Source organism: Aspergillus pseudonomiae (assembly GCF_009193645.1).
Source record: "Aspergillus pseudonomiae strain CBS 119388 unplaced genomic scaffold BDV37scaffold_20, whole genome shotgun sequence".
NCBI classification, from domain to species: domain Eukaryota; kingdom Fungi; phylum Ascomycota; class Eurotiomycetes; order Eurotiales; family Aspergillaceae; genus Aspergillus; species Aspergillus pseudonomiae.
This window is the reverse complement of record NW_022476012.1, coordinates 218,261-243,482: the sequence shown is the minus strand read 5'-3', so window position 1 is coordinate 243,482 and position 25,222 is coordinate 218,261. Positions and strand designations below refer to the sequence as shown.

Here is a 25,222-nt window from a genome sequence, read left to right as displayed (position 1 = left end):
TGACCTCTGATAAGACGCCAATGGTGTCCGCCCCTGCAATGCGACTCTCGATCTTGTTAGTAATTTGATTCACCTTGTCCTGCAGGCGCGATGTTGGAGTGGATCACTGGGCAGAACGAGCAGTTTGCAGGTGCGTGTCTCTCGCTGGCCGCATGAAGCCTGGGCACGCGCCCCATGGTTGGTCCAATAGCGGACTTGCGATCTTCCCCCCCAACGCAAAATCGTACGGCTGTCGCGCTGACTTGTTTATTCCTTGTTTATATCCATAGACAACTCAAAGGTTTTGGAACCTCCTGAAACGCCTGCGCCTGTGTTCGCCATTCGCGCTTTCAAGAGCGCCTTGTTTGGCACCCCCGGGGCTGATGACGAGGATCAGATGGAGCGGGAACCAAATCCGAAGAATCTGACAGCCAATCAGCCGTCCCGCGCGAACCTGTTGCTGAAGCCCACTACTGGGAACACGAGCGATGCTCCGATAGCCACGAAAGCCGACGTCGACATGGCTGTGAATGCAATGGCCTCCCCCACTAAGAGCATCCTTGTCACCCCTGGCACTGCATCAAACCGACGTAAGACGGTTTCATTCGGCGACGGCGTTGTCGACAATGAGCGCAAGCGAGGAGAATCACCTAACAAGTCATCAAGAACTCCATTGACTAGCCAGTGGTCTATCAATTCTTCAGATGGGAAGGCCAAACCGCGGAGCAAGTTAACACAGGCACTCATGGACTCGCGTGAGAAGTCTCCCAAGGAGTCGGAGACCTCACAAAACCACCAGTCTACCGAATCGAAGCCGGTGGTACAGTCGACATCGTCAACGGAAGATGATCCCGGCGACGACACTATCAACCTGAACGAACCCCGCTCTCAGTCTGGTAAATACTGGAAAGCGGAGTTTGATAGCTATAGAAACAAAACCACTCAAGAAATAAGGAAGCTTATTCAGTATCGCTCCGCCGCGAAAGCATACGCCAGGAAGAAAGATGAAGAAGCCCTACGGTTAGCCGAGAAACTCAAGGAGGAGGAAGTGAAGGTTTCTGAGATGGAACGTCACGTTACTCAACTCGCGTCGACGATGGTTGGAGAGAATTCGAAAGCGGACAAGGAGCAGTTGGTGCAGGAACTCACCAAGCAAACAGCGCTGGCTTTGCAGTACAAACACCGAGTTGGCCTATTGCGCAAACTCCTAGAACAACACGGCGTGGTTAATGGTGACGTAGAGAATGTCGCAGGACCTTCCGAGACCACGAATGGCACTTCTGGGGACACGGCCCAAGAGCTCCATAAGGCCCAGCAGGCACTGGGCGAGGCAAACGCCAAGCTGGAGGAGATGAAACGTGAACAATCGGAGTTTACCAAGCTCAAGGACTTGGCCCAAAGCTCGGAACAGAAGGCTTCGAACCTCGAGAAGGAGAATGCGACACTGAAACAGACTCTAGCCCGCGTCAAACAAGAAATGACCAAGTACGAAGGACGACGCAAAGAAAAAGAAGCAAAACTGAAGCAGAGAGAAGCCAAATTAGAATTACGTGTCCAGGAATACAGAGAACGTCTGAAATCAACGTCGCAACAGCATCGCGAGCAGGAAGAAGGTCTCAGGGAGTCGTTTAACGAGGAGCGCCGCCGCATGCAGGACCAGATCGACCTCCTGAAGTTGAAGTTGACCACTTTCGAGCGCCTTCCTGAACTCCGATCGCAAACTCGTCACTCGGAGAAAGCCTATACTGGAGTCCAAGTGTATGATTTCGGACACGACAGCCCTCTGAAGGAGCAAAACGATGGGACCCAGGACATCGACGAACCTCCAAGCCCAAGCCCACGCGCAAAGGATCGGCGCTCGCACACCACAAGAACGGTATTAGGCGAGCTAGATGTTAAGCGGGCGTCAAGAGCCCTAGGCCTGGAAACGGAAGATCACAGTGAGCAATTGGCATTCTTAGATGATACACCCCATAAACCAAAGGAAACCCATCTTCTGGAAGGCGATGGTATCCCGCCTTCATCGCCCCCCGATTACCCATCACTCGAACCTCCCACCCGCCGCACCTCTAGACAGAGATACAACTCAGAGAGCTACCGCTCATACATCCCAACCCATTCAACCATAACATCCCTCGCCCATCACCTCGCCACCCGCGAGGACAGCAAACAAATCCGCACCGAACGACTGCGAGCTCGCCGCTCCCCCTCAAAATACAGCCTAGACGCCATAACAGGTCTGCCAGAAACCTATCTCCTTGCAGATCGAACCAGAAGGCGACAAAGTCTCGCGTCCGTCCAACGGGACTCCATCCCCGTCGATCGAATGCTAGCTGCCCAAGCGCGTCTCAGGCGCAAACAAGACAGCCGCAAGATCAGACAAGAGGGGAAAGAAAACATGATCCGGGCTTAACGGGCTAAAACTTTTCCTTTGTTTTTTTTTTTTTTTTTTCTTTCCCTCGCCGTGAATCGGCAATAGTTCTATTTAATATTTGGGTTTTTCAGGAGGGTAATTCACTCATTTTTCTGTTTTTCCAGGCGCGCGGTGGGGAAGCAATTGTGGGTATAGGCGCTGTCTTTTTTTTTTTTGGGATCTGATGTATCCATTACCCTGTTTCTCTACGGTTCTCTTTTTTCCCACGCCTAACTGGGATAATCGCTTTCTCTTTTGTTTTTGTCCGATACGTCATGCAAGTGATACGTCCAGCGCCTGTCTGTGTCTGGAATATACCCTACATTGAACATGCTACCCCTACTTCATTCTATGTTGTCCTCATCATTCACTTAACTTGACCCACGAGTCCTGAGGCTTGTTGAAGTACACTAATTACCCGACTGCAAAAGTCCACCAATACACATTAACTGGATATCTCATTCCAATGATGACATCATCTATCTGTATATTCTGTCCGTCTCTATATGTCCATCTATACATCGGGTGCTTTGAAGATCTAAACCCCGTCTCTGCATATCGCAAACAAGTAATTAGTTTAAGCCTTCCCGTCAGAGAAGGACACAACAGCCCACTTTCCACTCCAAGCCCATTTCCGGGCCTCGGAGCCCCCGCCGTTAGGCAGCTGGCGGAGTCTCTCGTCTTCGCCTGCTGGCAGTCCGACAACGACATCAGCTTTGCAGGTCCGGAAGGCGAGAACACGGACGCCGGACTTGGGGCCCATTGGACCGATGGCGGTCGTGAAGGGGGTTGTGGGGTCCCAAGCAGCCTAGGTAACATGTTAATGTTTTACGGGGGGTTCAAGGAAGAGTGCGGGGCCACTTACATCACTGGTTAGCTTGCGGTAGTTGAGGTCACCCTTGAAAAGGACGAGCTCGCTCTGTTGCAGGTCCTCGAAGAGATCCTTTGCTGTGTTCGGCATGCGCCAGTAGCCTCCCGGGGCGGTCCAGAAGGCGTGTGGGCGGATGACCAGCTTGCCCTCTGCGTGGAGCCGGGACCATTGTTCGAAGAGGAAGTTCACCTCTGACAGCTCCGTCTCGGAGAGGGGGGTGTGTTCTCTGCCTGACTCATCGGCCGCAGTGTAGAATGACTGCGGGTCGGCGAGCGCGGTGATGAGATCCCTGAAGTCCGGAGGCGTAACATCCGATACGAACCAGGGGATCAGCTTAGGGTGCAGTACAACTGTCGTAGCCAGGCCAGCAGAGAGAAGGTATCCGGCAAGGATAAGGTCAACGAACAGTTCGAAACCGGAGTTATCGAGAACAATGTCTACGCGACGCTCCCCGGTCTTCTTCTCCTTGCGGGCCTTGTTGAGCACCTCAAAGGCGGCGTCCAAATCGTTGACAAGGATGTTCTCCTCTGCCGCTTTGCGCGCCTGCGAGCCCTGCAGTTTCTGGATATCCTCGTAGGTAAGAGAGGTCAAAAGGGACAGATCGGTGGCATTACCCCACAGGCAGATCTCACACATCTCGGAAAAGAGTATGCGCTCAGCCTGTTCGACCTGCTCCGGGGTCTTTCCATCATGGCCCTTCTCCGCCTCCTGGGCGATTTCCTTGTATCTCGCGGCTAACTCCAGGACTGCCGGACGGGAAGATTTGAAAGTAGACATCTTCTGGCGGGCAAATACGTCGTATCCTTTCCAGTGTGTGGACAAGGCGAAGTAGGCACTGATGCGCCTGTCTATCCTGCGTTAGCACGTCTATTCGCCCTTGCTCTAAAATGCTTAACATACAGAGGTAGCATTCAGAGAACAGCCATGCAACGTCATGCCATCTCGGGTTTCCTCGTTGCTCCAACTCCTTATTATATTCTTCGACATCCGGCTGGCCGTCGTCCGGGAGGGGGCTATGCGGACGCACAACTTAGCGACTTCTTTGACATAACGTGCGTCAAGTCAACGGCGTAAATCACTCACGTCAATTGTCTGTTATGTTGCAATTCATATTTGAGCGCTGCAAGCTTCTCGATGATACTCTTTCCCTCCTTGCGCTTCTCTTCATCGGTTACATCACCAACAGTGCGGTGGAGGTCGTCAATGGCACCAGTCTATAGTGACACGAATACTTATTAGGAAGCCAGGTAAACTAAAGCCTAGAAAATCGAGACACTCACGATAATTACGGGCCAGCGCTCATGAGCGGAGGTCGAGGCAAAGCTGGATTTGTCGGAAGTAAGGTATTGCGCTGTTAACCAAGACCAGTAGAGAAGTGGGGGTTAGCCTCGTCGTTGAATGGTTGTATCTTCTCGCAATGAAGGTACATACGGGTCTTGGGATCGAACTCCATCGTTTCCAGACTGTTGAACGGTGCTATCACGCCGTTCTGATAAGCAAGATAATGGGGGAGGGAGAAAAGATGGGATTGAGCAGAAAGATACTGACATAAGGTGGGGAAGCCGAAGAATAAATATTGGAGTCAATCGCGGGGTCTTCCAGCAAAGCGGTCGGGTTTCCTAAAACTACAATTCCGACAAGTAAACTGAATGCGCTCGAGGTCTAGTCTATACCATTGGATACTGCAATCAAGTCGCTAACTAGCCACCACAATCATATCCAAGGAAATCGTCAGAGAAAAGCCAAATCATCTTACTGCCCAATCCAACATCCTCATGCCTGCACATGGGTATTCATTCACACATCATTGTTCCGCTATGCAAGAAGTTCAAATCATCATTCAATAGATACAGTATTTGGTATCTGAGAGACATCTGTCGTTATTTCAGTCTGCAAGTATAACCAAAGAGCCCCAACGCTCATTCCAGAACCGAACCTCTATGACCGGTCAAGAAGACCACTCTTCTTTGTCCACCCATAAACGCCGTCCCATGCAGAGGTAAATCATCTCACATCATGGACATAATCGAGTTTTGTGCATAAGCCTAGAGAGAAGCCCGTCAGTCTCTGCAATGCATAAAGAGGAACAAAGTAACGAGTAGACCAAAAAGAATAGGAGTACTACTAACCATAGGCTTGATATCAGGGTGAGGCACAGCTTCAAAAACTTGGAAGTCCAGCTTAAGCTCCGGTCCAACATTGATGAAGGCTCCCTTGTTCTCCGTGGTGTCGCAGTACTTGGGAGCGGAGAAGACGGTGATGCACCGTCCGTCATGCTCGACTTCGTAACCCTCCATACGGACTTCGTGGGAGCGAATGATGGCTTCCAGTCCATTCTTCTCACAGAACCTCTTGGTAACATCCGGACCAAACTGGAGACCAACACCTCGCTTGCTCGGGCCGCGACCAGGCTCCGTCTGGGGATCGGTCCAGAGCATTTCCATCATCAGGCCTTGCTGTCCGGGCTGGCGCTGGTTGTGGCGGTCCAGCTTCCGGATGTCATCCAAGGATGTATTGTCGTCAGAAAAGAGACCTCCGTGGAGAACAAGATACTTGCTGCCGATCAATGTGGCGAGGGGCAGAGCAGAGAAAGACTCCGAGAACACCTTGAACATCCTCTCGTTGTACTTGGCCTTGCACTCGCCCTCAAATCCATAAACCTTGTTCATGTCGTCCGTCTCGTGGTTTCCACGGTTGAGGAAGATACCATTTGGTCGCAGCCACTTGTACGCATAGAGGAGCAAGGCGATCTCAGTCGACCAAGAGCCACGATCGACAAAGTCACCGTTGAAAAGGTATGCGTGCTTTTCGGTCGGGTATCCGTTCAACCGGAAGATCTCCAGGAGATCGAAGAATTGCCCTGTCGCAGCGTGTCAGCGAAGGGGAAAAATCGGGGGGGTGAAGAGAAAGAAGCAAAGCGCAAAGGAAACATACCATGCGTATCACCGCAAACCGTCAACTTCTTACCCTGGTCCACGCCAATCTCGACCATCGTTGGTTCCGCATACACGAGATCCTTGACAGCCTTGACGATCTGGAAGGCATACTTGCGATGGATTTTCTTGCCGTTCTTGAACCGCTCGATCATATCGTCGATGAACTCTTGCGTCATTTCATTCTCCAATCGCACACCATCATAGCCGTCGTCGACCGCAATGGAGTCGATGTCCAGGTCCTCGAAGGCCGACGGCGGGTCACCCACCTCAATGGCCTTCTCAAACTCCATCCGACGCACAAGCTTCTCACAGTCTGCCAGTTTTACCTTCGCATCGCGGTTATTGGGCTCCCTCTTCGCGACGACCTTGAAGTCTCGTAGGGCATCTTTGTAGTTAAGGATGGCGGTGTTGGCTAGGGCTCGCCTCCAGTATGCCTATATCGAGTTAGTCGGTTGACAAACCACTTCTCCGAAAGTACGCAAGTATCTTCAGCAGCACAGCATTTTCAACAGTGAAAGAAAAAGAGAAAAAAAAAGAAGAAGAAGAAAGGAGATAACATTCTAAAGGCGTATGCTACTGACCTTGGTGTAGCCGGCGTCGAGCTCAAGCGCCTTAGTAGCATCGGCGATCGCAAAGCCATAAGCTTCGAGTTTGATATGCGCCTAGAACAGTTAACACGCTGTGCCCTATCCATCTGCTTCTCTCTCGCCCTCGGGGCCAAAAGAAGAGCAGAGTGGTAGTAAAGAAAAGGTGCCCAGAGCGCAACGTACCTGAGCACGATTGCTAAAGAACGAAGGCTCGCGATCATATTTCTCTATGGCCTGGGTGTAGAAATCCACGGCAGTAGGCCAGTCATGCTGACCGAACGCTTTATTGCCCTGCACCTTAAGCGCAGTGGCAGCCTCAAGGTCGGACGACGCCATCGGAGACAGGATGCAATGAGGGGAGAGGGGTTTTCCGGCAGGAAGGCACGAGAGCGTTTGCAGAAGGAAAACGGTTGATCTTCCACGGGAAGGGAACCTTAAGGCTGAACTCCTTCACTAGCTTGGGGAGGGAAGAAAACCCGATTTAAATCGAACGGAGTAATATTCCTGACAAGAATGCGGAATTTCTGCAGGAATTCGGACCCTTGAATCTATTTTCTTATCACTGGCTCGATTACTTTTTTGGAATTGAATCCCGAAGATCCTCCAGTCGCCGGGCTTGGCATTTCCTTTCCGACATCAAATCAATCCATCCAAATCAATTCAATCAACTGCAACAACCTCGTTTCTCTCTTCATTCCTCCACCGCTGAAGCTACCACCTCTCTGTAACGAGGCCCATCGTCGCAATTTAATACCCATCGCAGCTCCTTCCCATTCCAAACCAGCACAGCACATGTCCTTCTACGTCGCACCCAGCCAGCAGCGCACTCTTCGCGCCTGCATGGTCTGTTCCCTCGTCCAACTGCACAGCGTACGTTCAAAGCAGGACCAAGCCTGCATAAACAAACAAAAAAAACCCTCCCACCCGCAATAGTCTAACGCCGCCTTCACAATAGAAATTCATGCGCGAAGGTTGCCCCAACTGCGATAACGTCCTCGGCCTCCGTGGCAACAACGACGCCATCCAAGAATGCACCTCCCAAGTCTTTGAAGGATTGGTCACCCTCCGTGACCCGAATACCAGCTGGGTAGCTCGCTGGCAGCGACTCGACAGCTACGTGCCGGGAACGTATGCAGTCAAGGTGACTGGATCGGTATGTTGTGATTGGGGTTATGTCCCTACACTATGTCTTTTAAGAACGTCGAGGCTGATGTGATGGTTTGTTTTGCTTTGTAGCTCCCGGACGAGATCATTTCGAGCCTGGAGGATTCGGGCGTGAAGTATATTCCTCGCGATGGTAGCACGGGTGAAGAGGAGACTTGATCGGTGGTTCGGGGCGCGCATTATTACAAGTTTTCCCAGGTCTCCTGGCTAGAAAGGGTGGGATGGTTCTGTTGTCGCGGATTTCATAGCGGGCTGTTCCTTCCCGTTGCACGCACTTGGGAGTTAGGGATTTCGGTTTACGTTCGATATACGTCTTTGGGTATGGGCTGCTTTGTTTATTACGCTGGAGTTGTCCCTTTCTTTTCTGACTCATTACTACTTGAGAACTCAATTTTTTTTTTTTTGTTTTTTTTTCTTTTGAAGATAAACAGCTGGATTTTATTCGATACCCAACATGCAAAATCGATGCACCTTGGGACGGCATCGGATTGCCGTTTACTATAGATATATAGATTTGCTAACAGCTTCAAAAAACATAACTCGTAGATAGCGTGCCAATCAGACACGGAGAAACCCATCCCAACCCAACAATGAACGCCAGACTCTGCCAGATTTAGTGAAACAGAAGGAGATACAGATTTTAATGGAAAATGCCAGTCATGCAAACCATAAAGTTCCTTACAGCTGCTTGATGATCTTCTCAATGCTCTCCAGGAGGATATCAGCTGCAGACATATTAGCATTGGTTCAACACTTTTAAACTAGGGTAGAGATTTGACTTACCATGGTGCTGCTGGAAGATCAGCATGGGCCTGAGGCGAATGGCGTTCACTCCGCTGCCACCGATGTTGACACCGACGCTCTTGGCCTTGCCGAGGAATTCATCACGCTTGGGGGTATCCCAGGCAATGAAGGTTCCCTGGCCCTTGCCACGGAGGTTCTGCAGATGCTCGGGGTACTTCTCAGCAAGGCGCTGGAGACCAGAGTACAAGTATTCACCAGTCTGGGCGGTGTGCTCGACGAGGTTCAGGCGCTCAATCTCCTCGATGATACCACGGAAGATGAGGGCACGAGCGGGGTCACCCATCCAGGTGTTGAACTGACGGTAGGGCTTGTTGGGACGCAGGGCGGGGTTGCCGTAGTAGTAACCGGCGGTCTGGGCCTTCTTCGAGAAGGTGACCATGTCGGGAGGGGTCTCGAGGTTCCAGTGGTCGTGGGCCCAGAACTTGCCAGTGGCACCAACACCGGTCTGCACCTCATCGACGATGAAAAGAACGTTGTTACGCTTGGTGATCTCGCGCAGGCCACGGAAGAAGGCAGGGGAGGCATGGTTGTCTCCACCCTCGGATTGGATGGGCTCGACAATGACGGCGGCGACAGGGTTGTGCCATTCCTTGATCAACCGCTCAGCCTCCTGGAGGCAGCGCTGTTCCTCCTGGGCGTTCTCCTGAGCATGCTCCTCAAGGGGATACTTGAGGGTGGGGAAAGGAGCCTGAGGCCAATCGAAGGCAGGGATATCAAGCTTGTGGATGGGCTTGCTGCGGGTGGTGGACAGACTGCCAAAGAGACGACCGTGGAAAGCAGACTTGAAGGACATGATGGACAGCTGGGGAGAGCCGGGAGCCTGGTTGGTCATGGTAGTCTGCAGCTCCTCCTCAGTGAACTCCTTCTCGGGACCTCCACGCTGCAACTGACGGTAGTACATGAAAGCGGCCTTGTAGGCAGTCTCGTTGGCGTCAGATCCGGCCATGGCAGTGAAGACCTGGTCCAGGCCCTTGGGGGCCACCTTGAGGATACCAGTGTTCAGGATATTAGCCCAGTCCGCCGAGGGGAAGTTGCCCAGAGCTGGACGGTTGATCAAAGCGGTAGTCATCTCGGGCGATTGAGCGACTTTAGTAAGATGGGGGTTGTTGTAGCCAACAGGGATAGAAGCAATCTGAGCATAGCTGGCGACCGATATGAGCGATAAGGTATGGACAACAGAGACGCCATTAGAGTAGAACTTACACATCAAGGAGGACATTTCCATCCAGATCAGCAATACTAGTACATTGTTAGCCACGGTCACGATAAGCCGGTGCTGGCACGAAACAAGAGACATACTAGTTACCAACCGACTTCGAATAATCGGTAAGCATGTTCAAGCTGCGCACGTCAAAGACCTTGTCCAGTTCAGCTGTGGCAGCCTTGTTCTTAGGGCCCGGGATGGTGGTGGCCAACTTAGGACCAGCCGGCTCATCAGCGAAGAAGGGCTTCGCCGCCGCGCGAAGGTGCGGGGTGGTGGTGATGGTGCGGGCAGTCGGCACGCGCGTCACCGAGCGCAATCTGAAGCTAGAGCGAGCAATGGAGGCCATTATGACGGATTTATTGTGAGAAATGAGGGTGTACAGAGGTGTGGCGATTCTCTCGCTGCGTAGGTTGTGGAGAAGAATACTCCTAGCAGCAGATGTGGGGAGACGGTGATAAGGGAGATAAGAGCTCTATTGCTTTGATCACAGCTCAACCAAGCTCGAGTCACAAGGCAATTGAATCCGCCAGGGGTATAGGATGGAAATTGAGTTGAATACGAAGGAACAAGGAGAATTGCGGCGCCCAGCTCATCTTATATCACCAAGAATTCCAGGTCTTGAGCGGAATGCCGGCGGCTTTGGAGCTCTCGAGTCTCTGTTGAGCTGCCCCGCGGCCGGGGAGGAGCTATTGTCGGCGATTTGGACCAATCCGAGTACAGCCTATCACCGCCGTCGGCGATAAAAGCAAAGTAAGGATGGGAAGAAAACTGCCAGGTGGTCTGGCTAATCACCTGTGGCCAAATACTTGTCCCAATGAAGAAAGTCTTCGCCGGAATCCATTGCAAATGATGTTAGTCAAAGGTTCCAAACCTCAATTGATGTTTGTCATAAATATAGGGAGGGTGTCAATTCGCTCTAGAATTGTTGAAGTTCTTTCACTCAACGCGTGAAGTTCCCCAATTTGATAAGCGATAAGACGTCACGTTTATCAATGCGATAAGGACTGGCGCGCGTGACCACAGAAGATCTCGACCGTCTAGTACCTGACTTAAACTTCTCAGTAACAGAACGGCATTACAACTGTACTCAGCAGTAGTCATCACATCGCGTATTGTCGGTCTAGTCTCATACCAACTATAAGATCATGTAGATGTTACATGCGCATCAATATCCTCTGTTTGTGCGGTACAAATGCATTGCTTTCTAATGAATATATATATTCGGGACAAACGTTGAATCTTTCCCATGCCACACCGTAATGGCTAACGAAAGGCATTGGCTCAGCTGAACATAATAGTAGCTCAACATCATGGATGGAGGGGTCAGTACTAGGTAAAAAGTTGCTGCTAACTCAACATAGCACACACCGAAACGATCCTATTCTGATTAATATGTTATCCATTACTACTCAAGTAGAATAACTTTGAATCCTATCTGCGAGATATTGATGGAAGCCATATCGAATCAGTCAGTATAGTATCATTTGTCACAGAGGGATTGTATAAGTCAGCATATTGTTAGCAGATTCAGACTCGACCAAAAGCAAACATCAGCGGTTGGCCTAGCCTTGTAGGAGGATTTATCCAACAACCCAACAAAGAATAGTTAATACCTAGACACCACAACCCACAGCTTGAGTTCTAGGACTCATCTTCCGAGGGGTTGAGCAAATAAGCGATTGCGTTAGCCTCAGACTCATAGTAACTGTCGCTCAGATCACTATAGTCCTCAAATAACTTGCTATATGCCTCACTCGACGAGTCCTGACGCTTATTAGGAGAGTATTCTAAACGAAGGGAGTCGCCTTCATCCGATATATTGCCCCATCCTCTCGATATTTTCCTAGCACTGGAAAATGTATCAGATAAGACATCGGCTGAATTTGATGAATTGGTTGTCGAGGAACGAGCCGCAAATCTTTTGTTATGCTCTCTAAACGCGGGCAGGATAATGGCCTCGTACCAATCATCCAGTTTAGCGAGCTCGCTCCATTCCCAATGTCCAACAACCTCTTCTTCTGAAACCATCCAGAGACAGAGGTATTCATCTTCATCACAGGACATGCCAAGTGGGTCCCGTACCCCGTAGTAACGCATTTCATTAACCACGCTGAGAAGGTGTCGACCGTTGGCCGCTCGAACCCTGGGATTGACAACCGTAAGCATCTGAGAGCCTCTCTTCCAGGCCCTCACTTTGGCATATCTCTGTACAGCTCCTGCGGATGTAGTGAATGAGATGTACGGTGTTGGTGTCTGGTTGCCAGGATGGGCGTGGATGGCTAACGAGATTGCCCGGGTCTCAAAAGTATCTAGTAGTTTACATGGACATCGTGCATACATGCAGTTTGTTGATGTTGGCTTAACGCCTGAGTGGGAATCCCAGACTCTGAGAAGTGGCTGATCTAGATCCAGGCGATATGCCTGATACCATGGATGCATTTCTTCCTCTGTAGGTGCTGGGATATATTCCAGAGGAATAGGTGCAATAGCCTGTGTTAGCATGGATGCTTGTGCCATTATGTTTGAAGGATAATGTTCAGTTGCTGTGTGGTTTGTTATTAGGTGGTTAGTGCTGTGCTTGTTGTCTGCTGCGAGAAAGTTGGGTAGAGACGCTCCTTCTGTGATTCTAACAGTGAAAACCTATTTCTGTGACTCATCTTTTCGCGGTGTTTGCACAAATCAAGACATATAAGGGTAATCATGACGACTTCTGCTGGTGCTTATATTAGTAAGGCTGCAACCATGGATGTGCCTTACTGCGTGTATATCAATGGTGTCATGTAGACGACTTTCTTTACAAGACTTGTTAGTAAAAAGACAAAGAAAATTTAGTACACACGTAATTGACGATAGCACCGCTTGCAATTTCTCTTGGGGCGTCCATCATGAAGTTGAGCCTCAAGAATTTTATAGAGAAGGACTATGGTAAAAGGATTCTTGCGGGCCCCAGTAATGTGACGTTATTCAAAATAGGATACTTTTTCCACACGTTAATAGGGACTGCTGCTGATTCCACTCTATCAGGTGAGTGGCTGGTCGATCACTGACGATTTAGATCCAGCCTGATCTATATTTCGAAGGTTGGAGAAGCCAATAGTCAGAAATGATTGTCATCACAATGCCAATCTGCAGGAAAATGATAGTTGAGTATAGTTGTGGCTGTTATTGCCCATATTGGACTGTTGAGTATGAGATGTGGACCGGATGGATTAGCCTAGAACGTAAGTAAACTGGGCCTTGAGTGACCACCGAAGGCAATGCTCAATGTAGCCGTCTATAATACCTTTTATCTTAACGATCGAGCGATGATTGACCATGTGATAAGTTGTCCCGCAGGCAATTTGCATATAACCCTATCATGGCGAAAGACATGTTCGTGGTGCATATGAGGGACTTGTATAGGTTTCAACGATGCAGTATCTACTAGGATCAAAGAGGGCATCGAGTCGCCGAAGATATGCTTGCATCATGCAGTGACTCATAGCAGCTGTGAGTCTGAGACAATTAACATATGCACCGAGTAGGGGAATGTCAATTCGTGCACCTTGGTCAACTCTCGGCCAGACCTTGAAAAACTGAATATACCTTGTTTAGTCTTCTCACCTGCTCCGCTGACTCGCATGCTGCCAAGACCCTAACATCTTAGGCAGCTGAGATCTCAGTAGCTTTTCTATATTAGGCAGTGGGTTGAATGAGACTAAGAGAGAGGGTACCTATAGTTAGAGCATTCCATCCAAGAAAAAGGAAAAAGTGTACGTACAATAGGAATAGTATGGGCTTAAGTACTCCGTACTATTTGCAAGGCGATATTAATAGCGTGCAATGGTCAATAGACTCCACAATCTCCAGGTATCAAGTTACTACGAGTAGCCAACTAGCCACTAAGGCACAGAAGAAGGAAGATCAATCAACGGTGCAGCTGCAACTACTCGTAGTAAGCACGGCTTATTATCAGAAGCACTTCTAAGATAATCAGACACCAGTATATTGCTGGTGGGATACAGTTGTTATGAATAGTGGTGACAAGGGTCACAAGAGTAGATAGTCATATCCTTGACAATAATGCTATATCAAATGCCAGTAACTTCCCACTATTATGGGGGGTATTAGGCTAATAGGCTTCTTGGCAACCTAGGGCCCTAATAGAGATCTGCGGAAGGCCCCTACTAACCTTGATACATCTTCGCCCAGCGCTCGTAGTCACCATTGGTGCTTCGTATTCAGCGGAGACTGCCGGCCGACGGAGGCCGGACATTCTACGGAGTGGTCCTCCACACGATTTGCGAAAAACGGCCGAGCCCGCTCCCTGGATTCTGGGCGAACAGGGATCTATCCGACTAGAGATGCACGTAATTTATTGTGTATGGACCTGCATCCATCCTTAATCGGTTCGTAATATTACTGACGTGTTAACCAGGAATCATGCCACATTTGCATCGATATCGGCGGATTTATTTCGGAAGTGTGGAGATGGTGGGGATGGTGGGATTTATTTGATACTATGTAAGGGCTTTCTGGTGGAGCCTCCCCGTGTGCTTTTGCGTAGGGAGGGTGGAAGTATACAGTGCTCGGGTGTATTCATATTCTAGTTTTTCTCATTCCCTTTTATTTAAATTGTCCGATGGGACAATTATAGTATATCGTATGTAATAATACATGTAGTTTTGAAATGTACATAGAAGAAGTCGATGTAGGGCGTGGCTAAAAAGGTATGGGGAACATGCGGTGTCGTAAAGAGAAATCGAGCTCAACGATCGTAAAGTAGCAATCAATGCTTAGTGAAACATGATGATGGTGGGAAATGTCAAGGAGTGTCATATGGAATGTTTGTCTTTGAATGGTGAGCTGGTTTGCCGGGTAAGAGATGCAGAAGACTTCTCGCTGGCAGGCGATGTGTATACCGCACTATCATACTTAAGATCGAAATCGTGGTTGGGCGTTGTGACACGGGCGTGGTTAGCTGGCATACTATGAGCATTATCGGCCGGCTCGCTTGGATTCCGGGCTTCGGTCCAAGTTTCCATCTCAACCGTTCGGTAGACCTCAAATCGTTCCAGTTGGCTGTCAGTATGATGATGCGATCGGCCCCTGGAGGGTCTGGTAGAGTGCCGAGATGGGTTGAGCGACGACCACAACTTTTGAGGACGACTTTGGCCATACCCAGACGCGTATTTCTGGGTGGACTGGAGTAGCCGTGGCAAGAAAAACGTAACCAGAGGTCTCAATGCAGGTGCAGAAGCACAGATCTGATGAATATTAGAATTGTTTTCGCAGAAGGAATTTTGCGAACTTAGACATACCAATCCCAGATTGATCTCTATGGATGCAGTAAGGAACACCGGCCAACCCAACCAAGTCATGTCGTACGAGGCGATCATACTCTTATACACATAAACCGTCCGAACGGTACCGGCAACATTGACCACAATTCCAAGACTAAAAATGGACATCACAGCAATTCGCTGCCGGGCCGGCAGTTTAAGGTTCCAGATCAACGGCATTGGGATCACCGTGGCTAAAAAGTCGGTAAAGATATTGACGACACTAGCGGCGAATACAACGGCCCCGTCATTTAAACAGTGATGAGGGTATGTTGGCTGAAAGTCCCAGTACGCATGGATCGGGCTGGCAAATTGGCAATGTGAGAAGCAAGAAGAAGCAAATAGAGAGAAGGTAAACATACCTGCATTGGAAAATGCATACAAGCAAAAAGATGATACACAGCAGTGCCACCAAGACCATTGCCCCGATCAAAATTATATTGTATGAGGTATAGAGACCCTTGCTACCGGCTCCAAGTAGTCGTTTGCAAAACCATAAGAGCGCAAGTTTCGTGAAGCTGGATGATAGGGAAAAGAGGATTTGGAAAAGGAGGTTGAATTTGGAAGCAGTTGAAAGCCACTCCAACGGAACGTCCCATATATGTCTGTTGCATCCATATTGTTCAGTGGCCAAGCAAATAACCACGCACATCGCAATCGTAAAGGCCTAGCAACAGGTTAGAGCCAGCTAGTAAGGTCATGATTCCTTTGTAACATACCAGTGCGACTACGATAAGAACGTCGTCGATCCCGGGGCTGCATGTTATCTTGAAGCGAGTATAGAGTCTGAGGCAAGTTACGACAAAAGCTATGGCAGCAAAGACGATGGTCACGATAAGGACAGAATCCCCACGGGTGGTAGGGTCAATATAATTCGGTGTTGGCCATGTCGCCAACACATCGGCTGGGGGGAGCTTCATGTTTCGTGGTGAATCCGGGCAAGTGCAAGGCGTTGATGATGGTAGTCCCTGTCGTTGCGCAGTAGTCGATTTTTGTTATTCAATCCAATATGATAATTGCCATTAGCACTCCGGTCGAATCATAAGGATCGTATCGGCCATCATTAGGGTGTTAACGTCGTGGCAAGGCTTGTAAGGAGCGAGAGGAGTTGGATTGATCGAAATGAAATATCGGCATGAGGAGACTGGCCAGATGATATACTCTCTAATCCGTGTCTCAGAAGTAGGGCACGCCCACTTTGAATTGAGACCAACCAGTATGACAGGCTAATTGGCGAGAATATCAAACCTTGTTCCTTTGGGATCAGGAACGCCGATCAAGAATGTCTTTTGTTGAGAACCGGGGGACAGCGCTCGTGGTAAATTGTGGGCGACTCCGTACATTTTGACCCTTTATAGTCCCCCATGACCGACCCAAGTCTAGAGCTACTGCAGTGAATGCAGTAGGCTCAAAAGAAGGCACACCATGGGGTGTCGAGGAATGCCGGACTGCCCCTCCCCTGTGCATTGTGCTGCCACGCGATGGCAAAGACAGGAGGAAATCCGAACACTACCGGGGTTGCACGTTCAGTGAAGCATGGTGATAGGCAGATCCGTGACCCATCGTTCACGTTCTGCTCCACCGTGGTTTGTGGCCGATCTAAACATGGACCATTAATGGTCGCAGCAACGTCTGGACCCCCTGGCTAGAGCCACCAAGTCAAAAAGTTAAAAAGAAATTCCAGTGCCTGGGATAAGTTGATATTTGTCCGAGCGTAACGTTTGCTGATTCGAGGACATTCCGCCGACCGACGCGTCCCCTGGAAGCCAGGGACCAATTAGTGGCCATGGCAGCTGCCACTTCACTGAAGCTCTTGCCAAGTCCCGCGCACACGAGGGCTGGCTACCAATCGCATGACATTGCCTTTTCCTCCGTCAGTGCACCAACAATCTATTCTGTCTTTCTCGTATTAACGAATATTATCCTAGTTCATTGTGATGGGATTAAGGCCCATGCAGTTAGTCCACTAATAGTTTCCAGTCCATGTCCTCCCGTGCTATACCCTAATGGCCACTACGGTGGTATTCCGGTGGAGCCACTGGCGAGTTAGCAGATCTTGGTAGCGAAGGTGGGCAGTCAAGCCTCAGCTATATTTCTCACTTAACTTACGGATCTTACGGAGTATGTACTATCGATGGAACAACCCCGCGCCTGCTTTAGTGGGTTCCCTTTCACCCCAACGTGACTGAAACACACTGTGGCAATAATACGTAGTATTAATTATACATGGAGTGGACTAACACCATTTGGGTAACATCCCACTTGACTCGAGCTGAGCCTGGAGCCCACAAGGTCCCGCATCGTGAATGGTCTCAGTCAATGCCAAATTATAAGGAAAAAGATTACAAAACACAAACCTCGAGGGAAAAAAGAAAAAGGAAAAAAAAAAAAAAAAAAAAAAAAAAAAAAAAAAAAAAAAAAAAAAAAAGAAAGAAAAGGAGGAAGTCTCCGACGGATATCTCCAACGATCCGATACCATGGTCGAGTTAATACTACTAGTAGTACCTTTCCACAGTCACGATTCATTGACTTTGGTGGGACTGCGAGGGTTGCATGAATTCAAAAGGCAATCGAGTCAAACATTGAAATGAATCCATTGTTTGCATGTATTTCCGAGGCAAACCTCAGCTAGTCATTTAGCTCGCCATTTCCTCGGCCTCATGACTCAGCTAACAATCTGTCCCTTTGTTGTCACCCAATATTACTGACCGGCCCCTATGCGTGATATAAGAAGAGACGTGAATCACTGTACGGAGTACTGGATACCTGATGGCCTCGGCTGTCTCATGGACTAAAGTTTGACTATATACCTCAACTGCATACTAGACCGAGGGCCATAACATCTAACTAGCATGGCTATAGCCTACCAGACTACTTTCCTTGGGCTCAAAAAATGAGGAGAAAAGAGAAAAAAAAAAGAGCACTCAAGCCACACCTGTCAATCCAACTTATCCGCCCTATATCAACATTTGGGCGTTAAACATATCGCATTGCAGAAATGATAAGGCTAAGGTTACAGGTCAAGTAAGTTCAGCTCCGTTCAGCCGAACATTGAACCACACCACCTATGTCTGTCGAGGAATTCTCATATTTGAGTCCGGACAATGAGTTATGACATCACTTGTCTTATCCGTACCTGGTGGAAACATTTCGTACTCGCCATTCTTCCTCCAGATAGGTACCATTGTACCCACTCGGAGCGGTTAATTCGATATCCATGCCCTAAACCAAGGCTTCTTTTTGGGACAAGAATCCTTCAGCGTAGATCATCTCAAGAGGATATCTTCACGGTCGGGCCAATGATGAGCAGGGTCTATCCCAAGACCCTCTGGGAGCGTGCCGGCAGATCATAAGTGGACCCAACGAATTTTTCATCGTTCATGGCGATAATTCGAATCAACCGGGATATTCGTCTTTGGCTTGTGGTTGCTATAACATGGGATGAACCAATTTTGCTATACTGCAATTACCTGTCCCTATTTTTAGCTGTGGGATGATAATGCCGCACTTCCAACTCCGAGCCACTTGCATAAACAGGGCAAATATCCCAATAATGCGAGCTCTCTCGCTCCAAATTAATTGCACAGGCACACCAGCGCATGAATAGGGACGCTGTCCTTGTTCCATCATGTGAGGTTTTGCGAGAAAGTCCATATAAATTTATCTAGAAGAAATACTAGTCTGTCTAGATACCACAAAGGGAGCTTCTCTTCATGCAAGGGTCGATTGGCATGAATACGACTGCCGTTACAACCAACCACTGCCTAAGCCTTTGTTTGCTCTCCTGAAGATCTTTCTCTATAGGCTTCTTTTCATTCCAACGGGCCAATAGATTCTTCGACTATCTGCAAAGGTATTGGCATGATCTACCGAACAATAATGATTACGACTCCAGTGTCATAGTACTCAAGTTTAAAAAGACGCAATATCGAGTATGATTTGAGGCAATTTCGTTCATTCTTTCTTTCTCTCACCTCACAAAGACAAAGTAATCTGCATTGACTAAATCCGAGGACTCCAAGACTACGTGTATTAGAATGCCCGCTTCAACAACCCAACAAGCTTTGAATTTGTGTTCTTGTTCTTGAAAATGGGACTTCAAGTGAAGGTCCGATTGGTTAAAAAGTCCATTCAGGGTCTTTGCCGTTCCGTTGGAACAAGACCATTTAAACTTGATCAAAAAGGATTCATCGGTTCGGTTCGGCAGATGATATCGGAAATGTGCCTGATATCTTCGCACCCTGTTTTACAGATAGAAACGACCTCAAGATTTTAGATCTGGCGCTTTGAGGGACATAATGAGGATGCTTTAGTCTCATTCAATAGTCACCAGATTGGTGCCTCTCTTAGTTTACCTTGTGTCATACAGGAGAGAAAATCTTATGCCCTCCGGCTCGGGGGTTGATAGGTTGAAAGAGGTGAACACATTGATATGGTACACAACACTACATCAATACATATGAAGAGACTTCGTATAACCGAGCAGCCATTGACATAGTGAGAGGTTTAGACACCGAAAATCCGCAAAAGAGACGAATAAAGACTGAAAGAGGGAATTGAATCCTACAGTGCTTTCCGCCCGTATATAAGATACAGCTTCCCATATTGGTGCACTTCCAGATTCTTCGACTCCCGCAGCACGTGCATATTCAAGATGCCAATCTCCGTTTTGTCCCAACCCAGAACCCTGGATAGTAGAACATTGGTATATGCAGGAACGCTATGTACTTAGTGAGCCTGGAAAAATCTGCCAATCTCCTTTTGTTTCGGATCCTTAGCCCAGGGACTCGAAGGCGCTTTCACAACCTTGCAGACTACATCTGTGAAGCCAGACTCTTTCATCGCAGCGGGCCATGTATCCAAGTTGTCCATAGGTTTGCCAAACTTGGCACTCGCCTCTTGGAAAAGAGAAACGACCTGTTTTGTATAAGGTGCTTTTTCGATCGAGCTATCATCGGAAAAATATCGACAGTGAAGCTTTGTATCTCGAAATATCCACCTGGACGCAGATGAGAGAATGCTTGTCTGCATGGTCGAGGGAAGTCATGTATAGAAACGCCAAGCTCTCGACCATGGATGTAATCAAATGGATGGGCGTACGACCATTCCGATTCAAAATCATCGATTTCAAATTGACAGTTTGGAGGGACCCTTTGAATCACATGGAAAATGAGTGGGATATTCCAGGATTGACATTCTACCACTGACGTGGCTCACCATTTTGGCTGTATAGGGCTAAGATCGTTGCCTTCAGCATAGAATATTAGTCTAAAGTAGGGAAGACAGAGAACTGGATCACCTACCCATAACTTCTGAGGATGCATATTGACTACAGGAAAACAAGGTTAGAATGTGAAAGAATAGAACGACGCAAGAAAGATCTATTTTGAATGACTTGTTTTCGTACTCTGCAAAATCGATAGCCCAGATTCCTGTCCCCGTACCAATATCTAAAACTCTTTGTGCATTTTTGATCGGGGCAACGTGGATTTCGCCATCAAGGATTAAGCTATAGATATAATGAAGTAGATCCATCTGGTCCTGCTCCTCTTCATTATTTGGCTATAGACATGTGTTAGACCGTCTAGCCAGACGTCATGTATCCAGGGGACAGAGCATACCAGAGCATGTTCGCCTTCGCGGTACGCATGGCATCTTCGACCGTTCTACGAAAGCAGTTGTTATGTGACGTGACTTTTGACGAAAGACTCTGGCAATGCATACCTCGTATCTGATTTACCTAGAATGTTAGTCTAGCTATATAGTTTGCAATAGAGCGGCGGCGGCATGTCGAGAGAAGGGAAACAACCATCGTAGGGGCCATACTTGTAGTTCAAGACACTCAATATAACCGACGTTCGGTAGCTTTCGGATCCCAAACTAGATAAAAGACGTCAGCTAATTATGGAGATTCAAAAATGAACATAATCTATGTTACGAGTCATTATAAGCAGAATCACTATCAAGGCACTGCACATCATAATCTCCATTAGCTCAACCCATGAGCTGTAAATATGTAAAGAGAGAGAGAGAGAGAGGAAGTCGAAAAACATAAGTCAGGTTCAATTTCGGGGTTCGTTGTCACCTGAAACTGCTCAGCCATGATTAGCAGGTCTGCGAACAGGACGAAGAGCAATTTGGAAGTAGATGCCAATTGTGGTTTTAATTCACTGACTGAGGACGGGTACAGACAGCACCCCTCATCTGGACATTTTCTAGGAATAGCCAATAATGGACACAGCAAAGCGTTTCTATATAAAGTAGCTATTATACCTCCTGGGTAATAGTTGTAGGCAGTACTTTGTCTTTGACGGTATGATATGATAAAGACGCTAATGCACCCGCACAAAAGCATAGGCCAAGCCATGTTTGATGGTATCTGAGAGTAATAAAACAAATACATACACTCGGGTGGTAAAGGTAAAGTCGGTGTAGCTTTGGCGCCTTGATTAATACTGTTCTTATCAAGTTGGAAGAGATAAGCCTTCTGGAAAGCATATAAAATTTAAAACTTCCTGGCAAGCTCAACGGCTAAACATCAAAGTGGAGTGGTGGAGTACCATTAAGATCTACATTATATGTACACTACTGTGGTGCACAGTATCCACGTTGACATATGGACTTCCGTGTTTGTATACCGGTTGAGCCTTCTAGATTTACTGTGTGCTACTAGTATACCTTTCACATCGTGGGCTCCTTAGGTTGCTACTCGTAGGTACGCTCTTCCGTAGAATAGTACACAATGCAGTAATGTTTCCCAGAAGACGTCTTAGGGCAGAATAACTGTTCGATGAGGTGAACCAAGATCAGCATCAACATTTCCTATACATGCGAAGTGTCTTTCGGAAACCCTTCGAGAAGGAGTGCGTCGAGCCTGTTAACTGGCGATAGAGTCGCTGGTTCTCTTGAGTCATGACATGGCCATAAGGTCACGCACTGGTATAAATTGCGGGGCATTCAATTGCGATGGCGCAGCTGAAGGGAAAGTAAAAAGGGCAGACAAGAAGAGCCGGTATCAGCTTCACAGAGTTGGGTTGCTCAGCTCGTTTGTCGATCTGTCCCCGCATAGCCTCCCACCGTAACTCTCACCATAAAGTATCGCAATATCTGCTGATATGCTACCGATGATAGGTTCTATTACCCGACACTAGGAAAGGGCTGTGCACAACATTACTAGTACTTGTACCCCACTCACCTAACCGATGGTAGGTCGGCCGCAGCTGAATGAAAATCACGGCATTAATTATACCAGTAAGTATATTCACATGACGGCGTATACTGTTATGATTGGAAGCCCTTCTTGATCTTTCGCTGTCTCTAACTGCGAGGTGTCGCGGAAGCTGGCTTCGAACATTTATTGGTGAGTCAAAAGCTACGCACATGTCTTTAAGTTTGTTAGAGCATTACGCCTATATGCCTGTAGTACAATGAGTTCTCGGTATGGTTGGGCTGATACATTGGTCGAATATGGTATGGAAGCTAAACGACAATATGCAATGATTTATCTCCGCACCTCTCGAAGTTCAGGATGTGTCTATAGTTTCTTTAGCACGTATGAAAGAGGGATTAGTATGTTTGTATTAGCGTAGTATTGCATAGAAGTGAGATTCACCTCATGATTTGGCAGATCTATAATCGCAGTCTCTATACCCTCCGCCCACCCCGCCCTTTCACTCTTCGACCAAAGAACATACTCAACTATCAGACCCTTCGGCCCAGTCGAGATGGTGAACTATATTTTTCAAGTGAGACACGAACAGCTGAGGTCTCAGATCTCGTTAATCTTTAATTCCGCTCAGTTCGGATTAAGAAACGGGACAACACTAGCACAATACTATGAGTAAGTCTCTCCGTCAAACTCGGGATACGGAGTACCTTGGAAGCTAATACCAAGCTCTATAGGGTCAAAGAACACATGACCAAGCTTGGTGGTGAAGTGATCGATGATGAGGAACCAGAGGACGATGACGAGGTCCCCCCGGAAATCAAGTACGTTCCATGCACCAGACTACCTATATTTTGCACTCAGATATCTAACACGTAATAAGTATATGGTGGGATGATGAGGACGACGCGTATGAACTCACAGAACACGAGAACTGTGGGAGTTTCTCGTCTGAACAAAAGCGTGAGGCGGAGGAGGAGGAGCTCAGGAAAGCTGCTTGGGGTGATGATTACCATAATCAGACAATCGAGCGCTCCTCGTGACAGTAGCTTAACTAAGTTACTATCCTGCGTGTTAACCAATATACAATAAGGGGTTCTTGAAGTGGGGCTGCATCTGCCAAATCGGCGGATTTATTTCCATTCAATATAATGTAGTAGTACGGAGTAGAATCCTGCAGATACTCCACAATGTGATGCTCCTTTATCCCTGTCAAACGCGGAGAGCTTCTATCCAAAGTAAGATTTCTAAGTATGGTCGGCAACAAAATAGACGTCAGTTGTGTAGACTTTGTTCGGTTATTCTGTCAAGAAGGCAGACGACCATCTATACTTTACGCAGTTTAGTTCTTCTGGAGATGGTTAAGATGTGAATGCTGTTCCTTAGTCTAATTCCAGCACTGTTAGTGAGATACTTTGCGGGTAAAGCCAGATTAACTCTTCTGATGATTGCCGGAAGTTCCCTCTCTTTCCTTTTGTCCCAAATAACTGACTATAAATCACTCTGTATAACAGCTATCAGGGTGGGCCAATATGAAGCAAGCATAATCTTACCCGATGGTTATATATATCCTCTTTTATTGCCAGAATATTCATATTCTTCTCTATTTACTACTAGTAGTAACTACTTATCCGGGTATTCACGAAGCTACAGAGATCTAGATAGATAAATACCTTTCACATATACTTCATTGCTAGAGTTATCTTGCTTAGCTTATCAAGATTCAAGTTATACGATTTCTGTATTACATGGAGACTATTCACTGCACCAGTTGATCCGGATATCTATCTATGATACGTTTCACACTCGCTCGATGCCGAGCAAAAAGCAGCGTATTCTTCGCTAGTAGGCAATAAAAGCTCGTGTCTATAGAGTGTGTTAACTATCGTATTTGATGATAGCTGGGAGAGTAGCAACTTGTAAGACATATAACTTTATGTCTCTTCCCACTTATCGAAGCCGCTAGCCCCTTATTCAAATCCTGCTGTGCGTCATCAAGCTGGGTTTTCGCTTCCCATATTAGTCGAGAGTAACACGATAAGGATGTATTTCGGATCCCCATGTGATGATTTGATTCAACTTCTGCTAATCGTTACAGTATATTCCATGTGAGCGTTGCAAAGTGAATCAGAATTATTCGTAGTCCGATCGTTCTGGAAGGGCAATGTTGATCAGTGCCAGACTCGGGAACTTCTCAACCACCCGCCGTGGAGCCGACCACTAGTACCATCGGTCCAATGAGCCGAGTGCTGACTCGTCTGACATCGAACTATGCTATTTTGAGCACATACTCTCCCGACTTGACAACATCTTATATTTCGCGCGAGAGTATGGATGGCCTGAATCCGGACAGTTGAGAAACCACGTCGTCTTAAAATATCCCACAATACCTAATCATCAAGTACTAGTACATAGTTGCTCAGTCCGATGCCATGTGATTTCTAGTCAGTTTGACACGCACGAGGTGGGGACCTGTCAAGAGAGTGGACGGGCGACTAGTATTAAGGTGACATGCGGGCCTTTTAGTAGTTCTTTCTCAGAGTCCTGGTAGTCATCCCTCGGGGAAGAATATAGAGGAAAACTGCCGAATAAACTCTGTACGAGTCTATATACTATTGTCTTTCTTTCTTTCCTTTTTTTTCTTTTGAGGATACGTGTTTAAAACACTCACCTTCCTAGCCGGGAGCTGAGCCGTGTTTCAAGGGGAGGCCAAAATGGATGGAGATTTAGATTTGACTTGCCGCCCGCGACGGTCCAGAAGAATCCAAAGGAAAAGGG

The 25,222-nt window shown here is 47.8% G+C and overlaps 7 protein-coding genes across 7 annotated transcripts; 2 read left to right on the top strand and 5 right to left on the bottom strand.

The window, feature by feature from the left end:
- Positions 1 to 174: 174 nt before the first annotated feature.
- Positions 175 to 2,392, top strand: BDV37DRAFT_281441 (uncharacterized protein; the record flags this gene model as incomplete). The annotated part of the gene is made up of 2 exons (XM_032086816.1): positions 175 to 223; positions 270 to 2,392. 2 exons carry the CDS (start codon positions 175 to 177, stop codon positions 2,390 to 2,392), a joined length of 2,172 nt encoding a protein of 723 aa, XP_031943213.1.
- Positions 2,393 to 2,969: 577 nt separating this feature from the next.
- On the bottom strand, positions 2,970 to 7,122 carry BDV37DRAFT_270360 (uncharacterized protein; the record flags this gene model as incomplete). The annotated part of the gene is made up of 8 exons (XM_032084543.1): positions 2,970 to 3,200; positions 3,258 to 4,111; positions 4,164 to 4,276; positions 4,347 to 4,477; positions 5,393 to 6,123; positions 6,198 to 6,633; positions 6,781 to 6,861; positions 6,970 to 7,122. 8 exons carry the CDS (start codon positions 7,120 to 7,122, stop codon positions 2,970 to 2,972), a joined length of 2,730 nt encoding a protein of 909 aa, XP_031943212.1.
- A 192-nt stretch (positions 7,123 to 7,314) lies between these two features.
- Positions 7,315 to 8,363, top strand: spt4 (transcription elongation factor SPT4). Its single transcript, XM_032081517.1, has 3 exons — positions 7,315 to 7,656; positions 7,742 to 7,939; positions 8,023 to 8,363. Exons 1-3 carry the CDS (start codon positions 7,579 to 7,581, stop codon positions 8,107 to 8,109), a joined length of 363 nt encoding a protein of 120 aa, XP_031943211.1. The 5' UTR covers positions 7,315 to 7,578; the 3' UTR covers positions 8,110 to 8,363.
- On the bottom strand, positions 8,342 to 10,916 carry gatA (4-aminobutyrate transaminase gatA). Its single transcript, XM_032081516.1, has 4 exons — positions 10,054 to 10,916; positions 9,958 to 9,993; positions 8,734 to 9,896; positions 8,342 to 8,675 (listed from the first exon to the last, which is right to left on the bottom strand). Exons 1-4 carry the CDS (start codon positions 10,302 to 10,304, stop codon positions 8,629 to 8,631), a joined length of 1,497 nt encoding a protein of 498 aa, XP_031943210.1. The 5' UTR covers positions 10,305 to 10,916; the 3' UTR covers positions 8,342 to 8,628.
- A 52-nt stretch (positions 10,917 to 10,968) lies between these two features.
- On the bottom strand, positions 10,969 to 12,513 carry BDV37DRAFT_244261 (uncharacterized protein). The gene is made up of 3 exons (XM_032081515.1): positions 11,922 to 12,513; positions 11,289 to 11,807; positions 10,969 to 11,221 (listed from the first exon to the last, which is right to left on the bottom strand). The coding sequence occupies exons 1-2, from the start codon at positions 12,473 to 12,475 to the stop codon at positions 11,600 to 11,602; spliced, it is 762 nt and encodes a 253-aa protein (XP_031943209.1). The 5' UTR covers positions 12,476 to 12,513; the 3' UTR covers positions 10,969 to 11,221; positions 11,289 to 11,599.
- A 2,139-nt stretch (positions 12,514 to 14,652) lies between these two features.
- Positions 14,653 to 16,443, bottom strand: BDV37DRAFT_84132 (uncharacterized protein). The gene is made up of 4 exons (XM_032091327.1): positions 15,999 to 16,443; positions 15,642 to 15,946; positions 15,259 to 15,583; positions 14,653 to 15,204 (listed from the first exon to the last, which is right to left on the bottom strand). The coding sequence occupies exons 1-4, from the start codon at positions 16,197 to 16,199 to the stop codon at positions 14,773 to 14,775; spliced, it is 1,263 nt and encodes a 420-aa protein (XP_031943208.1). The 5' UTR covers positions 16,200 to 16,443; the 3' UTR covers positions 14,653 to 14,772.
- A 3,399-nt stretch (positions 16,444 to 19,842) lies between these two features.
- Positions 19,843 to 21,103, bottom strand: BDV37DRAFT_270356 (class I SAM-dependent methyltransferase; the record flags this gene model as incomplete). The annotated part of the gene is made up of 8 exons (XM_032084542.1): positions 19,843 to 20,006; positions 20,067 to 20,213; positions 20,279 to 20,430; positions 20,497 to 20,527; positions 20,583 to 20,608; positions 20,687 to 20,841; positions 20,901 to 20,945; positions 21,089 to 21,103. The coding sequence occupies 8 exons, from the start codon at positions 21,101 to 21,103 to the stop codon at positions 19,843 to 19,845; spliced, it is 735 nt and encodes a 244-aa protein (XP_031943207.1).
- Positions 21,104 to 25,222: the final 4,119 nt, after the last annotated feature.